The following is a 17,367-nucleotide window of genomic DNA, read 5'->3' as shown; positions in this document are numbered from 1 at the left end:
AATGTTTTGATTTTGAAAAAATTTCGAAGTTGAACGGGGGGAACGCATTCTTGAATGAACATTGTTTTGTGTGTCTATCAACCCGAGGTCCAAGGTCCGAAGGTGAAGGGGGTCTCATTTTAATGAAAACAGTTGTATTATCATGGATATGGAGGCGTTAAAGGAACTCTTACGGGAGATGAGTGAGGAGATGCAGGCAAAACTGAATAAGAATAGTGAGGATATTCGGGATAATCTAACGGAAAAATTGATTCAAACGAGTGAAAGTATTCAGGGTAATTTAACGGAAAAACTGAATCAAACTAGTGAAGATATGCAGGAAAAACTGAATAAGAATAGTGAGGATATTCAGGAAAAGATGACGGAAAAACTGAGTCAGGCTATTGGAAACGTTCAGGAAAACATCAAAGAAATGATAGACCAGGTACAGACAGAGTGTAAGGTAGGAAGGGAAGAAATTAATAAGCGATTAGAGCGAATTGATGAGCGGCAGGACGAATTGGTCGAACAATTGAGAGTCGATCGGGAACGCTGCATTAAGATAACCGAACGTTTAGAAGAACGAGTAGGGAGCGTAGAGGCAAAGCAGGAGGAGATCAGTAAGACCATGGATACGGCAATTGAACGCATTGACTGTGTTGAGGCTCGAAGCACAAGTGTCGCGGAGCAGTTAGACCAACATATGAAGGCGACAGTTGAATACCAAGAAAATCAGCGTAGGGAAACTGAGGCAATAACTCGGGAAATATCCCAAACCCAGATGAAGCTGAATGACGTACGCCATAAAGCCGAAGCGTTACGACAGGAGTTTACCGACACGATCGAACTGCGTGTAGCAGAAGAAAGAGAGCTAACGTCCGTAAACATTACCGCGATCCGGGAAGAAATCGACAAGAGGGACGATAAACTTTCAGACAGGATCGAGGATTGGTCACATAGAACTCAGAAGGTCAAGCTCAAAGTAGACACCCACGACGCCATAATTCAGGAATTAAAGGAAGAGTTTGGGAAAATTAAAGTAGGGAAGAATTTTCCGGAAGTTGGGAAGGAATTTAGCCCAATGAAACCAACTCAATTTAATCCGTTCGACACAAAGCCCGAATCCGAAAGATCAGGACTCTTCCAGACAATGAATATGTGTCAAGATCAGATAGCGGGGACACCAGGGCATAACTCAACACTCCTTCCTGTCGAACCTATCCCCATCTATAACATGGTGAAGATGGCGGATGACAAACCAAAACGTTTCAAACCTGGCGGGAATATGACGCCAAAGAAATTTTTGATTGAGATGGACGGTTACATGAGCGATAACCGGATCTCGTCTGAACGAAAGTTACGGGTTGTCGAGAAATTTTTAGAGGACCAGGCCCTTGTATGGTTCCAAGCATTTCGATACTGCTTCGATGGGTACGAAAGCTTTAAGAGGGCATTTCTAGACAAATATTGGGGGATGCAAACGCAGCAGGTTTGCGCCTCGAACTGTACTCACGTCGGTATTCGATGACGGGACCGACGCGTTTCTGCGAGTACTTCACAGGAGAGCTAGTGAAGATGAGGGAGTTGGACAACCCTCCGGCAGAAGGCGAACTATTAGCAGCGCTCACAAAACAATTTCCCGCTGACGTGCAGCGTATTTTGATAGCGGCAGATGTAAAAACAGCTGTTGAGATGGAGCAAGTGTTACGGCATCTGGACCAGACGTCAGGTGGCCAACACATGCGGACCAGGCAGACTGAAATGGTAAATATGGTGAACTGCCAAGGAAATCCTAATTCGGTCGGTCAAAAGGACCAAGGGACAAGTACGCGGGAGTTGTACGCTACAAATAACCATTCAAGGGATAGTAGGTGGAATCCTCGTCCGTGGAGAGAGGATAGGCGTAGTTACGGTCGGCAATCCTATACGAGAGATAATTACCATAAGGACCGGCGACCCTATCCGACATGGCAACCTAGAAACGATAGGAATCCGCAACCACGGGGAGATCATCATCAGGGAGACCAGAACGACCGTAAGAAGGAATCTCAACGGTACGTTAAAGAACTGCGCGAGGCGCGAAGCAATGGAGACATATGGGAGCAGCCCATAAGGCAACTCTCCCAAACAAATGAGTGTCAAGGGGCAGAGAGCCTTGCGTTACAGCAGCATAACGCGAATCAAGGGAGGTTGAACCCCTGTGCGCCAGAGTATGAGGCCACAGAGGGGAATCGCCTTAAAAAAAAGCCCAACTACTAAGCGGGGAGATAGCCGGATTTTCGGAAGCTATCGATCCTCAGGAGACGTCATGGACGGTCATTACGATAGACACCTGGGTGGTGCAAGCTGATGATTTACTGGAGGAACAGTTGAAAACAGACATTAAGGTCATAAGAGAACTACCCGTTATTTACATCAGGGTTAACGGGGTTCGAGTTCGTTGTCTTGTGGACACGGGAGCCAGTGTGAGCGTTGTCTCTAGAATTCTATTACAAGAACTTCAATCCAAAAATGATATCCCGGTTATCCCAATATCAAATGTCAAGGTTCGTGGAGTAATTCCGGACAGGACCACAATCTGCAATAGCCAAGCATATCTGGACCTGGAGATTGGAAAGGACATTGTTTCCCATCCATTTATCGTTTTATCCAAAATTGAATATAATATTATCATCGGTTCAGATTTCTTAAGGGAATATAAAGCCCATATTAATATGGAGACGAACGAAATTTGTTTAAAATTTGATTCGGCCCAAACCGAGATGAAGTTAAATGATTTTGAGGACTTAGAAACCGAGGAGAGAATTTGGACGACACAGATCTGTTCAGGAAACCCGGAGGGAGAAGAAAGCGGGATAGGATTGGACGAATTCTGCCACAAAGTCTTTGAGGAATCTGGAATGACAATCGCAGCATTGGAGACAGAAGAGGAACCATCGTTGGATTCAACCATTCAAGGGAAAATTCATGAAGCCAAAATTGGGGAAAATGAAAAGGACCAATTACTCGAAATTTTAGAACAATGTAAAGAAGTTTTCGGTTCACGACCGGGGAAGATCCCAAACTTTCAATATACCTTGGTAGTCAACAATTGGGAACCATTTAGGCAACTCCCGTATCCGGTACAAGAAAAGTATCATGACAAAGTCAGTAAAATCATTGGCGAGATGGAGGCTAGTGGTTTAATTATGAAGTCCCCAACGCCTTTCCTGAACCCACTCGTAATTGTTGAAAAAGCGAATGGGTCTCTTCGCGTTTGCCTTGACGCGAGGGCTATTAATAAACGCTTAGTCCCCGAGTATGATCAAGCCCCCTGTATCAAAGACATCCTGAAGAAATTTCGGCATATGAAGTTGTTTTCTGGGGTCGACTTAACTTCCTCTTTTCATCACGTAGAGTTAGACCCGAAGACCAAAATTTTAACTGGGTTTATGTTTGACCAGACGACATACGTCTTCAATCGGCTTCCGTTCGGCATTATGAACGCAGGATCTGCTCTTATCCGAGCTCTCGATAGAAACCTTAGCGACGAGGTAAAGGCATTTACGGTAAGGTACATCGATGATATTTTGGTGGCGTCTGAGACAGTCGAGGACCATCTCGAAAAGATCAAGAAGCTCTTGCTCGATCTGGATCGAAACAACTTTAAAGTCAACCTTCCAAAGTCACAGTTCTGTCAAAGGAGTATTTTATTTCTGGGACACGTGATTGACTCCGATGGCGTGATCCCAAACCCCGTCAAAATTCAAGCAATTCAAAACTTTCCGAGCACAACTAGGGTCAAGCACGTTCGGCAATTTTTAGGGATCTGTAATTTCTTCTCTGATCACTGTCCTGGGTATACCGAAGTCGTAGCACCCCTCCAAAATTTGCTAAAGAAAAATAACCGTTGGAAGTGGGACGAGGAATGCGAAGCCGCTTTCAATAAGACGAAGGAACTCCTCGCCAACAGCATTAAATTAGGTTACCCAGATTATTCTAAGAAATTCATTGTGCAAACAGACGCATCGAAAATTGGGGTCGGTGCTGTATTGTACCAAGAAGACCCGGAGGCACAACCAAAAATCACATATCTGGCATTTATGAGCCGCAAATTGAGAACTCACGAGCTCAAATACACAGTGACTGAACTGGAGATGTTGGCTATCGTCACAGCCCTAGGTCACTGGCGGAAGTATATCTATGGCTTCCCCATTGTCCTTCGGACAGACCATAAGGCATTAACTTTCATGCTCAAGTCGACAATGACGAGCAAAAGGGTCAATCGTTGGTGTCTTTTCGTCCAACAATTTGCCTTAACGGTTGAGCATTGTGCTGGAAAACACAACATTATTGCAGATGCACTAAGTCGAAACCCGAATCCCAGCGAAACTTCTGTTTTTCACATCCAACTGGAAGACGAAGACCATGCTACTCTAGAGAAGTTGAAAACTATAGGGGAGGAGCAGGAAAGATATCCGGAAACAGGGAAATTGATCGAGTTCTTCAAGCGGAAATTACAACCGGGTACCGCCGAGCACTCAGAAATAGAGAAGAAGGCAGAACGGTACAATTACTTCAACGGGATTCTCCATAAGTTTGTCGATGATAATCACACTAGATACAGGATTGTAGTGCCGCCCGTTTTACAAGAGGACTTAATCTGTTTGGCACACCGAGCCATTGGTCACGCCGGGATCGACAAGGTTGTATCAACGTTAAAGGAAACATTTATTTGGCCAAATATGAGGAAAATTGTCCGCCGTGTACTGATGACATGCGATATATGCCAGCGGGTGAAGCACAACACCTTTTTGCTTAAACAACTGCCGCGACCTTTGTTGCCGAAGCAGCCCAAAGAGCTCTTCGCGCTAGATTTTTACGGACCCTTACCCAAGGCACGACGCGGGATGCAGCATATTTTGGTTTGCGTCGATGTTTTCTCGAAGTTTATCCAACTTTGCCCCGTACAAAAAGCGAATACCAGAGCTGTCATCAATCAGATAAAGAATAAAATCATTCCGAGGATGGGTAAACCGGAGTGTATTTTGACAGATCACGGTTCCCAATTCACGTCCGGAGCTTTTAAAAAGGATATTGAACGATTAGGGGTGAAGCATCACCTGAGTTCGATTCGCCACCCCGAATCAAATCCAGCCGAGCGAATCATGCGGGAGATAGGCAAATTTTGCCGGATCTACTGTTCCCGTCAACATTGGCGATGGGTGGACGTCCTTCCTATTATTGAGGAATGTGTGAATGGGACGGTCCACGAGTCAACTGGGATGATCCCGAGCGTCGTTCACTTCGACGAAGTTCCTAAGAGACCCTGGGTGAATGCAATCCAATGCCCTCAAGACCCCCGCTTATCCGTGGAACTCTGCATACAAACGACGGCGGAATATTTGAAAGAACAGGCAGAGAAGCGATTACGGCGATTGCGTGGAAAAAGGTACCATCGCCCATTGCGAGTTGGAGAACTTGTTCTTGTCAAACGACCAGCGATCTCCGATCCCGCAAATAAAATTTATCATAAGTTCGCGGAGCTATACATTGGGCCATATCGGATCATCGAAAATTTGGACAATAATTCCTACAAGGTCCAGAGCATGGACGGCACGACTGAGACAGTGTACAATGCCGCAAATTTGAAATTGTACCATCCTCCAGGAAGCAGCAGGATAGACGCCAATCAGGTGGACGAGAACGCCGAAGAAGAGGAAGAGGATCTGGAGAGAGACGAAGATGAGGATCCAGGGGACGAAGAAGAAGATGGTGAAGAAGATAGCAGTCCATGTAATGACGGTGGAGGAACGAGATGATTTGAGTGACCAGAGTTGTGAGGAGTGCATAGAGCTGTACCAGAGACGCGACATTATGGCACGAGTATGTTTCTTGCTCCAGAGAGAAAATGCCCAGTTGAGGTTGGAATCACAGAAACTTAGAGCAGCTAAAGAAGATTGATCTTAGGACGGATTGAGTAGTAATTGTTCAAGAAATTCGCAACTCCGTTTCAAATTTCTTGAAACCAACGGAGGGGCAGATGTGACCGTACCGGCACAATTAGTATTTATTTCAAATGATATGCTTGGTAAGGAAGCTGGCAGCAAGCTTTCTTTGTGTGGATGCTGGGGGTATCGTCAGGTTGCGCAATACGAAGCCCGCCAGAGAGGCGCCTTCACCCGCCCACTGGGTGGCTTAAGGAATCCCCGAGCCAGGCACACGTCATAGAAGAAGCAGGAGAAGAACACTATTTAGCGACTCCATATTGGAAAACATATGCCAGCGTACAGCGATGCCAAAGCAATCGGGCAAATTCTAATGCATTTCGGCATAAATAAGGCTTAATTAACAATACTGCACCCGTTAGAATAGTGTGCTGAATTTTGGTGGAATTATAAAGTCAGGAATTCTGGTAGAAAATACTCTCCAAGCGAAAGGCGTTGGTAAACAACTTACATAATACCCATAGCGTACGGACGCGATGGCTGAAGCCAGATGCCTTTGGGGATTCACCACCTCCCCTCCGATGTTATTAATTAATTACGGCAGATCCGCCGAACATATTCAACTCCGCATATCATAGCGTACTTGTGCATAACCAAGTCACACAGTCTAGCGTATTGCTAATTTCGACAGGCTGGTTTATCCAGGAAAGGCCAGAATCAGAGTGGGGGAAGGACACGCTAGCCACCCCTATTCCCGGTTTGGCTATAAGTGGTTGCAGTTTCTCGAGGAGGGATTAGTCAGAAACGAGCTTCAGAAGGTGGAACTACGTGCGGTCCGCGAGCAAGGTCTACCTCTTCTTTGTCTGAATAACTGACACAAATAAACGGGAGTGAAGTTTTAAAAGTGTTTTCCAGTGTGCAGTGATAGTAGGAAATGTAACTATATGACAAAGGTATTTGTGCGACATCCGATCGCGAAGTAAACCCTGAATATTTGTCAGTAAGTCGTAGGTAGTGACTGCGAAAGGGTGAGTACGTCGTGGGGGAACGAACTCTAGACGGAGAACGCTCATCGCGAGGTTGATGACTATAGCAGTAAAGGGGCTCATTTTTCGAGCAGTCTAACTTTGGGATTTGGTAAACTTTGTTTCAAAAGAAAATCAGATCGTGTGAAGAAATACTATCAGTTTAAATCCATGTAACATTGAGAGCAGGATTTCCGGAACAGATTATAACACCAAGTGAAGGGGAATGATAAGTACAGGATCTGATTTAATCGAGACAAGAAAGTAAGAAAAAGGACGGTTGATATAAGTCACGGACGTAGGAGGCGATAGACTTGGGAAGGAGGAGACCATGAGTTACAGATTGCCTGATTTAACGAAATAGACTAGCTGAGATATCCATAATAATTAGCATCACCTAACTAGCATCGCTCTAGAACGATAGAGGGGAAGTTGGATGGTGTCGAGTGATCAACAAGTGTGCAAGATTGTGTAAATATAATTGCAGTGATTTGTTTACCAGGAAGATGGATTACTCCAGCAAGGTCATCACACTCCTAGAACCAAGGACTGTACGAGCCAGCGACATGGAGTGAGCACCGATGGCAGGCCCCTGAAAACTTCGGGCGGGGGCCAGAAAACATCATAAACTGTTGAGTATTGAGCTATTTTCTTCCAATGTTAGTATTTCCCCTTGTAAATAGAGTTACTGTAAGGATAGGGTTAATGATGAGGTAATTGATAGGTTAATTACCTGGAGTGGTCGGATGACCCTTGTTTAATTTGTTTCTTTTTTGTAAGTAGATATGGGAAGGAAGTGAACCAGGAAGGATGTATAGAGTTTGGGACCCCTTTTAGAAGCTGCATGCGCATGCTATGTTATATATTTTGTCATGAGTGCTGAGAAAGATTTTGAGGGGGGAAAAATGAATAGAAATTTGGCCAGGTTAATGCCATAATTTCATCTGCGTGACTGCATAATACGAGCAGGGATTAGTAGGTGTCAGTATCATTAACATGTGCCTATACAGAAGTTAATGTGGGATAGTGACAGCACTCAATTCATAAAAGTAGAGACAGTAGTTTGTTTCGCATGCTAGTGTATAAGTTTGGCTGTAACTGAAGACGTTCGAGAAAATACGTGCGGAGGTTCAAACCTGGCCCACCCTACACATTAGCTAGGCTAATAAAGTAGATATTTTTCTAGTTGAGTTTGATCATGTCTGAATATTATTATTATTATTATTATTATTATTATTATTATTATTATTATTATATTTTTATGTAACTTGATCAGTGTTTTATACCGATACATTTTAAGCAACAGATTAGTGGATTATTATTATTATTATTATTATTATTATTATTATTATTATTATTATTATTATTATTATTATTATTATTATTGTTAATTTCTTAAAGTATTTTGATCGGTGATGTGATACCGATAGATCTCGAACAATAGGGTAGTATCTGACAGGTACACAATCTCGCCTCTAAGGGGAGAGATTAGGAGACATCGCTTTTTGGTAAAGGCTGACGAATGTACGATAAGGCTACAGGAAGAAATGTGTGGTTGAACTCCAGACTCCTGGCAAAATTAGGGAATTTTGCGATAATATGGCTGCTTAATTTGAAAAGTGTATTGTTGGATCATAAGGATAGTATGAGTTGATTTGAGCAGGTGTACCCTGCATTAGCTCAATTGTATGGGTTTATCGGGCCCGTGACTGCCGCTTTTGTGCGCGCTAAATGTCCTTTCGCCCGTGTTGTGGAAGGGAGCTTTGACAAGCAGTAAGTTATTGCCCGAGGAGGCAGGTCAGAGCGAGATGCAGCTGAGAGAACTTGCCTCGCCAGAGAATGTGTCTTTTAAAACGTTGCAGTTTTCTGTGAGAAGAGGGACAGAATATTGATGTAACCACCACACCCAGTCCGTGAGCCATGACCCGAAAGCAATGTAGAATATTATTACGATTGTCAATGACATGATTAGGTTAATTAGGGTTTTTATTTCAGTGTCCCTGATGGAGACGACCAGAGTCTCAGGTTCGAACCTCAATAGAGCACAGAAGAGACCGATAGCTTGCTCAAGTAGCGGGCGCTACGAGATGAAATACAGCCATTTATACTTTGTGTTGTTGTATAATGTGTGATCTTGTTTTATGTTATGTGCTGTTCTGGGCGAGTTTAGACTTCGTGAAATTTCACTGGTAGTTGTTGGAAGTGACGGGTTCGTTGTCGAGCCTGTGTTCGTGTGATTTTCATTTCATTTGTCTTCCAATTGGTGGAGACGCGCAATATTATTGTCTTTTCCATGGTTTACGTAAATATATGTTTATTTCTCCAGTATACTTTTTATTCACGTATAGATATTTGGTGGCGGTAGATATTAGATAAAATGACCACTCCGGGGTAGTTGAATTAGTGTAAGTAAATTTTAACTTCATGATATGGGATTCGGTCCCAGGGAATACTGATATTTGGAGGAAAATGGTTCGAATTGTAACTGTAAATAGGTAATCTGTGTTATATTTTGTTTGTGTAACACTCAACAGTTTTTGATATCCAACGGGAGATAGACAGACAAAACCGATGGTATGAACGTAGTATGTCATCGAGATTGGTCATCCCTCGGGGATGTATGTTTTTCTGTGTATGTCAAATCAGGTATCCATCAGCTTGTTAGTTTGGATGGAAGTATTCTTGCATTTGAAATATCCTTAGGAACTGTGGTCATCCACATAAATATTCTTATGGAATGTGGATGAAGTTTAACTGATGGATGGTAGCACGGATTTTACCGTTGCTAAGTATTTGAATTCAACTTGTCAATTTATATTAATTTACCAGGGATGTCATAGTGTATGTGTATATTTCAACGAGCGCCTTAGTAAATTTGGAAAACTTATTTGTGCTTATTCTTTGCCGAAAAACGAGCATCCAAAAATCCTCTTCCGTTCATTGTAGGCCTTTAAGGTAGTATATGTTTGATAGCCTCTATTTGCCGCGAACGTTCTTCGGCCCTGAGGAGTCCGTGTTCAGACCTCAGGAACGGGAGAGTAGCTCTGATCTAGCTGAGTCAAATGGTCGATAACTCTTCATGTGAGTGGATTAAGTATACAATCCCAATGAGGAGAAATCGGCACAGACCAAAAAGATCCCTTGACTATCGACTTCCGTGGAGCATGGTCCCATGTGTTCGTGACCCGAAAGGGTTGGTTTGTTGTCACATGGTCCCATGAGTCATGGGGGACGGTGGGAAAGGTCCCAATACAAATCCTTTAATATTTGATGCTAATGACAACTCTGAAACAACTGTTAATAAGTTAAATAATCTCTTAGCAGAAGCCTGCCTATCCAGTGTTAAGACAATAACTGAATCAAGACATAAAAACTCAGGATATCTATAAAGAGACAGCATTACAGGTTGGGAAGGGGATGCCAGAATGTCTCAGAATATCCAAAAGATGAATATAAAATGAAGGAAGACAAGAAACAAATACAATCTAAGATATTCTCACGACGATTGTTTATTGAAATTATTCCGTTACCCGAACTTTGGCATGCAGTAAGATTTTGATTGGGAAGTTTGGCTGGTTTTCCTTCATTTCGTATTCTTGTGATTTATATAAGAATTTATTGTTTGAAAATGCAGATATAAGTTAAGCTCTGTGACAACACAGAAGATGTTAGTCTGCCGTACACCAAATCTAAATGTTATTGTTGATTTGTTTCAGATTATAGAGGAGCGAAGGGAAGAATACAAGACTTTAAAAAATGGCTTGTCAGACAGTAACGGAAAAGGTGAGAATAGTAATCAATAAATGTTAAATAACAGGGCGTTTATTTGATGATTATTATTGTTGTTTTAAGCGGCCAGTAATCAACGTCATCGCCCCCTTGAAGTGTTTATTTACTTTGACAACAATAAGGAGATGTAATTTAACTTATACAACAAACTAAAGTTCGTCAAAGTCTGTTTCAAATATACTGGCATACACTGAAATGCTTGACGTTAATAGCAAGTCAGAGACGCGCAGTACATTATCTTGTAAATAGCTGTCAGAATTAACGATTATGAAATGACAGATCTTCTTTACAGCGCTCCCTTCTGTGTCTATATGAGTTGACAGAGCACGAAGACTAGGTCACGGCTTTAAAGCTGGATGCCATTCCTGGCGCTCTGAAACAATGTCCAATAACGTTCTTCGTTAACTACTACTGCTAAAATATTTTAATTCCTCCCCTGAAGGGGGAGGCGGGCCTCTTAGACGGTGACGCCGTCTGTCAGGCCGGGAGATATTTTACGGAGAAGATGAGGGGTTGGCGGCCGTGACCTATGTTAGGAACTGTCATGGCATTCGCCTTAATGCAGAAGAATGGAAAACCACGGAAAACCATTCTCAGGACAGCCAACCACTGGGGCCAGCCGTGCCCCGTCTCCCGAATACAGAGGCGTACAGCCACGGTAGAGCCGTGGCCACCCCTCCTCTGCTCGGTTGGCCGGTCAGAGTGCAGAGCTGTTGGACCTCGGACCAGCCGTGGCCACTTATGGGCCGAGACCCACTCTACATGTACCGACGTCTTCGTTAAAGCACTTCACAGGCGTGAAGATTTCTCAAGCGTTTCCTATTTACCTATATCATTAGAAATCAAACAAACATTATTTTCTTTAGAGATCAATGTTAGTATCCGCAATATTTTTTCCATGATAATAATAAGTACAGCACAAACAGTCTGTCTCACCTTTGGTCCTTGAAACGAACGGATAGAAAATACAGACCAGTGTCCATCGTGTCACTTGCCGAGCCTTGTCTCTCTTTCGAGCTAACAAGCTTATGCAGATTTTCTTTTCCCGAGGTCGCATTATTCAATTGTGGACCAAAGATGGAAAAGGTTGAAAGTGCCGAAATTTGAAAAATGTGGGGTTTTTTTGTAAAAAGAGTATGTACCGATTAGCCATGCCGCATATGGTGGTAACTTGTGTATGTGCCTGAGGTCATTAGTTAATTGGTAGGAAGTTCAACAGATAGAGTCACAATCCAATGTGCCCAGCTGAGTTTGGTAGGGAAAAGTGAATGTGCTGCAATTCTTCCGTGCTGTCCATTGTGTCAGCTTGCTATCACTCATGTATTTTCTAATTTCAGAGCCACTTAATTAAAGAAATGAAATTTATAGACGCTAATATTGTTATGTAATTATATAAAATGTATTGGATGAACGGTAGTATACTTGCATTTTAAAAGCTGTAGGTAATCATTAATTCCTGGTCTCCTATGGTAGAGAAGGGGGAAAGTGCCATTGTTCTCGGGAACTCTATTATTGGCGTTTACTCGAAAACATGTTTCTGGCACTTTCACCGTTTTCCATCTTTGGTCCTCAATTAACCATTATCCAATATCTGCTAAGAGCATCGTCCACTAAGCTTCAGTTGAACATCAGGTACCTCGTTGTGCAAGTTATACTTTTACTTTCCTTCCAGCACTTCGTTGAGAACGCCATTATTTATTTATTTATTTATTTATTTTTTATTTATTTATTCTTAGATCATATATTCACCGGTACTTAAAATGTACTTTCAAATATTATTAGACTTAATTAAACTTAGGATAAGGTACTTAGTGAATTTATTATTAATCGATTTTAACTTGCAATTAGTATACTGTGTGATGAAAGGGAACTACCTCTACACAAGCCGCGATGATTCCTGGAGGAGTGAAAAAAAGAATAAAATTCCACACTATAAACTCTTCATTAGATAAGGTAGAGTGATTTATCCAATTCCTGGCAACCTTTGTCTCTGTGAACTGACGTAATATACATGTGTAGTGTATGCTGAGTAAAGACAGGCCCAAGTGCCCCTCAAGAAGTGAAAATCTTTTTTCCTAACTACCTTCCCAACTTCCTGATAGGAAATTCTAAGCACACATTTGCGGTGAAACCTAGAATACCTTTATCGTCATGGTTACTTTTTTAAAAATAAGAATACAAGGTAAATTAATTGCTTAATTTTAACTTGGTATTTAACTAATTTTCTTTGGATTATTTGGCATCAATCTCCGCACTGCTGTAGAGGCCTGCTAGTCGGAGCCAGAGGCACAATACCAAGGAAATTTCTTACATTCCGTCATGCTTTACAACTTCCCTACTGGCTGGTGAATGAAATGGCGGTGACCGCTCTGAACGCTTTAAATTCACAAATCAGCATTTTACGCAACCAGCTTCGCTGAGACGCTTCGTTGCGTTGATTTCTTTCTGATCTCTTGGAAATTCTTGAATATTATCATTGTTTTGTTATACTTCGTCTTTTAGGCAACCATCAATTGAGGGTAGTGTTGCTAAATGTCTTTAGTAAATAAGTTTTGTATATATTGCGAATTTATGTTATTACAGCGGGATCAGGACGTAGATGTTAGGCCCCTTGAAAGGACAATCATCATCATTATCTTCTTCTTATTTTTCATCATATCATTACCAATATATTTACATACAATTTACAGTGAGCTTAATTTCAAGTTACGTATGTTTTAGCATATTAAAAATGTTTTCTTTGACAGTGCCTTATCATAGGGGACACAACTTTGGTCACTGTCGCACATTAGCTCAGAAATATGTATCAGTATTATATTTAATTCGTATTAATATTAAACAGAATGAGGCATAGATATTTGTATTTACTATATATCATATCTTCTTCCCACTTTCCGGATGTTAATAACGTTCAGTGCTAACGTAACAATATTTAATTCTAGCAACCAAGAGGCGACATTTAGCATTCCTGGATCAGCTTATTGAAATATCTGAGAGAGAAGGGAACTTGACAGATCTTGACATTCAAGAAGAGGTGGACACCTTCATGTTTGAGGTAAAGTCCAAAGTAATACATAATATCATTTAACATATAAATAATTGCAATTTATTTTCAAGTGATTGATACTTCTATCGTCACCTCTGTGTAAGGAACAGAATAAAAACCGATATCCTCTACCTGTCGTAAGAGACGACGGGAAAATGAGAACTAGAATTCCTCCGACTAAATTATTCCAGGCTCCTCGCCATCATCTTTTCTATCTGATCTTCCTTGGTTAACTCCTGTCCTCTTCCGACGTCACGGCGTTTATTTCGAGAGGCGAAGAGAGTTTGTCATTTTGACGTCCTCCCACCTGCTCAGATCTTTATCCTCTGAAGAGTCCAACCGTTTTGGCTTTCTTCTACGATTAGGGTTAGGAGAGGATGTTAATTGTACGTCCGCTTAAAACAATAAACATAGCCGCAAGTTTTCTTATGAGAAAATGACATTTGTGTCAATGGAAGAGTTCTTGTGGCCTTATTTAGTTTCATTTCGGTGATTTTACACTATCTATATAAATAAAAGTATATTGTTGTTAGTACACTTCAAATGTTTTCTTCACATTTCGTGTTTATGTCGGATTAAAGAAATAAGCAAAGTCATCTCCGCACCGGCCATGGAGGCCCCAGGAGGGGTGGAAGGTAAAGCCTCGGCATTTGGTGGGGTAGAGGGGTTAGCTCTATGCTCAGGCGCCTTTACCCCAGGAATTAACCTGATACTCGTTTTTGGTGTAGGCTGAGTGAACCTAAGGGCCATGTGTACTTTCCGAACTGAAATTATCGTTTCTTAAATTTTTCGACTTCGTGACGGGGAATCGACCTTCCGAATGAACAGAGGAAGTACAACTGTGCAATCATTCTCCTCTGCTTCTTAATCGGTTTACCCTCCAGGGTTAGTTTTTGTCTCGGACTCAGCGGGGGATCCCACCTCTACCGCATCAACGGTCCTGGAGCGTGAGACTTTGGGTCGGGGGATACAACTGCGGAGGAGAACCAATATCTCGCCCAGGTGGGCTCACCTGCTATGCTGAACAGAGCCCTTATGGTGGATGTTAAGATCGGAAGGGATAGACAAGGAAGAAGGAAGGAAGCGACCGTGGAATTAAGTTAGGTACCATCCCAAGATTTGCCTGGAGGAGAAGTGGGAAACTACGGAAAACCACTTCGAGAATGGCTGAGGAAGGAATCGAACATGTGTCTACTCAGTTGACCTCCTAAGGCTGAGTGAACCCCGTTCCAGCACTCGTACCTCTTTTCAAATTTGGTGGCAGAGCCGGGAATCGAGCCCGGGCCTCCGGGGGATGGCAGCTAATCACACTAACCACTACACCATAGAGGCGGATCTGGCCAATTATCCTATCTTAAAACATGATCAGAAGAGAAAAGGGAATAATGAAGATATCGGCAAAAGAAAGGGAAAGACTACGAAGAGTATGAAAATTAAAGACTCCCTACGCCGGGCTGGGAAAGGAACAAGAGAGGTGGAATAGGAAAGTGAAAAGATTGTCACGAATAAGTGGAAGAAATGTCAGACACAGCTAAGCCACGCTCTCAAGTTGGGAGCCCCATGGGGGTCTCCTTTCAGTCAGCCCTTACAACAGGCAGGGGATACGTGGCTGTATTCTACCGATCCCACTCGCAAGGGATCACCTGTTTGTTTGTTTGTATGTTTGTTTGTTTGTTTGTTTGTTTGTTTGTTTGTTTGTTTGTTTGTTTGTTTGTTTGTTTGTTTGTTTGTTTGTTTGTTTGTTTGTTTGTTTGTTTTCTTACTTGCTTGCTTGCTTATTTGTTTGTTACGGCGTCACGAGAAACAGATTGAATAGAATTTCTGGAAACTCTGTATTCAAGTTAAAGTATAATGTGGTGTATTATATTAACGGGGCGAAAACAGGAAATGTGGAGTGTTTCGAAAAACTATACTGCTGTCAAAAATAAAAATGGTCGCGCTGAATATATTGTTAAGTTCCACTTCAGAACACGGTGCTGCTACACGATGCACGTACTTGATGATGCACGGTTGTAGTAGTGTCTGCAGTGTGGTGTTTAAGAAGGAGTCATTTAATATCTGCTTCTCGTGAAACAGCGGTAATGCTCTCGCATAATGCTTCGAAGATTGTGAGTTCGAGCCTTGTTCAAGGTATAATTTTATTATTTTATCTTTCTTTAGCTCCGTAAATAATATAAATGTTAGCTTTGGAATTATACAGATGCATAATATTACTTGTTTTCTGCTTATATTTTTACATTATATTATCCTGTTACGAAATAAACTGAAAATGACTACAATTTGCATCTGAGGCGTTGACATCTAAATGCCGACATTCATTTGACTGAGCTACGTGGCATTTACAACTTACTGATGCAATTCAGCGCATTTGCAGAAATACTACAACTTGCCATTTACTTAGATTATATCCTGATATTTTTTTTTTATTTTTTTGCTAGGGGCTTTACGTCGCACCGACACAGATAGGTCTTATGGCGACGATGGGATAGGAAAGGCCTAGGAGTTGGAAGGAAGCGGCCGTGGCCTTAATTAAGGTGCATGGGAAAAAACGGAAAACCATTTTCAGGGCTGCTGATAGTGGGATTCGAACCTACTATCTCCCGGATGCAAGCTCACAGCCGCGCGCCTCTACGCGCACGGCCGACTTGCCCGGTCCTGATTATTTTAATGCTACAAGTAAATAAATGGCATGTGGCCTCCAGAGAGGCCTGGAGTAGGTCTTTCGATTTGACGCCTGATAGACGACCTGATCATCTGTGAGAATGGGGTCTTACATATCACTGTCCCCTTATATGTTCTAAATTGGTAATGGCCCGAGCTAGCCAGTGTATCCCAGGCGTGTCTGGTCCATGGCATAAAAATAACACATACGTGCCTTGGCTATGATTAATGAGGAATATATACTGTAATAGTAGTTACGAATCCGCCTCTGTGGTGTAGTGGTTAGCGTGATTAGCTGCCACCCCGGAGGCCCGTGTTCGATTCCCGGCTCTGCCACGAAATTTGAAAAGTGGTACGAGGGCTGGAATGGGGTCCACTCAGCCTCGGGCGGTTAACTGAGTAGAAGTGGGTTCGATTCCCACCTCAGTCATCCTGGAAGTGGTTTTCCGTGGTTTCCCACTTCCCCTCCAGGCAAATGCCGGGCTGGTACCTAACTTAAGGCGACGGCCGCTTCCTTCCTTCTTCCTTGTCTATCCCTTCCAATCTTCCCATCCCCCCACAAGGCCCATGTTCACCATAGCAGATGCGGCCACTTGGGCGATGTACTGGTCCTCCTCCCCAGTTGTATCCCCGACCCGATGTCTGAAGCTCCAGGACACTGCCATTGAGGCGGTAGAGGTGGGATCCCTCGCTGTCCTAGGAAAAAACCAACCCTGGATGGTAAATAGATTAAGAAGAAGGATAGTAGTTACGGACAAGGTAAGGGCAACTTGTACCATGATTGATGAAAATTTAACTTAAAAACTAATCCAAATTATTTAGATCAGATCACGAAATCAATACATTTGAATTCTTGATAGAGTTGATTATTTAACATTATGCGCTAACCGGGCTCGAACCAATTACCCCATGAACACTACTACGGCTGTGAACGTATTTG

General features: G+C 42.5%; 1 protein-coding gene across 3 annotated transcripts in view; it reads left to right on the top strand.

Moving 5' to 3' along the window:
- Positions 1 to 17,367, top strand: part of LOC136858165 (cytochrome P450 4C1) — a 140,405-nt gene that overhangs the window by 96,027 nt on the left and 27,011 nt on the right. For all 3 annotated transcript variants that reach the window (XR_010858611.2, XM_067137507.2, XM_067137506.2), the window contains exons 7-8: positions 10,648 to 10,714; positions 13,663 to 13,775. Coding sequence is in view for 2 of the 3 variants with exons in the window: in XM_067137507.2 (XP_066993608.2) it covers positions 10,648 to 10,714; positions 13,663 to 13,775 (180 nt within the window). In the remaining variant the exon portion in view is untranslated. The remainder of the gene's footprint in view (positions 1 to 10,647; positions 10,715 to 13,662; positions 13,776 to 17,367) is intronic.

This window comes from Anabrus simplex, chromosome 1 (assembly GCF_040414725.1).
Source record: "Anabrus simplex isolate iqAnaSimp1 chromosome 1, ASM4041472v1, whole genome shotgun sequence".
NCBI classification, from domain to species: domain Eukaryota; kingdom Metazoa; phylum Arthropoda; class Insecta; order Orthoptera; family Tettigoniidae; genus Anabrus; species Anabrus simplex.
The sequence above is the reverse complement of the archived record's forward strand: the minus strand, read 5'-3'. Positions and strand labels throughout refer to the sequence as shown.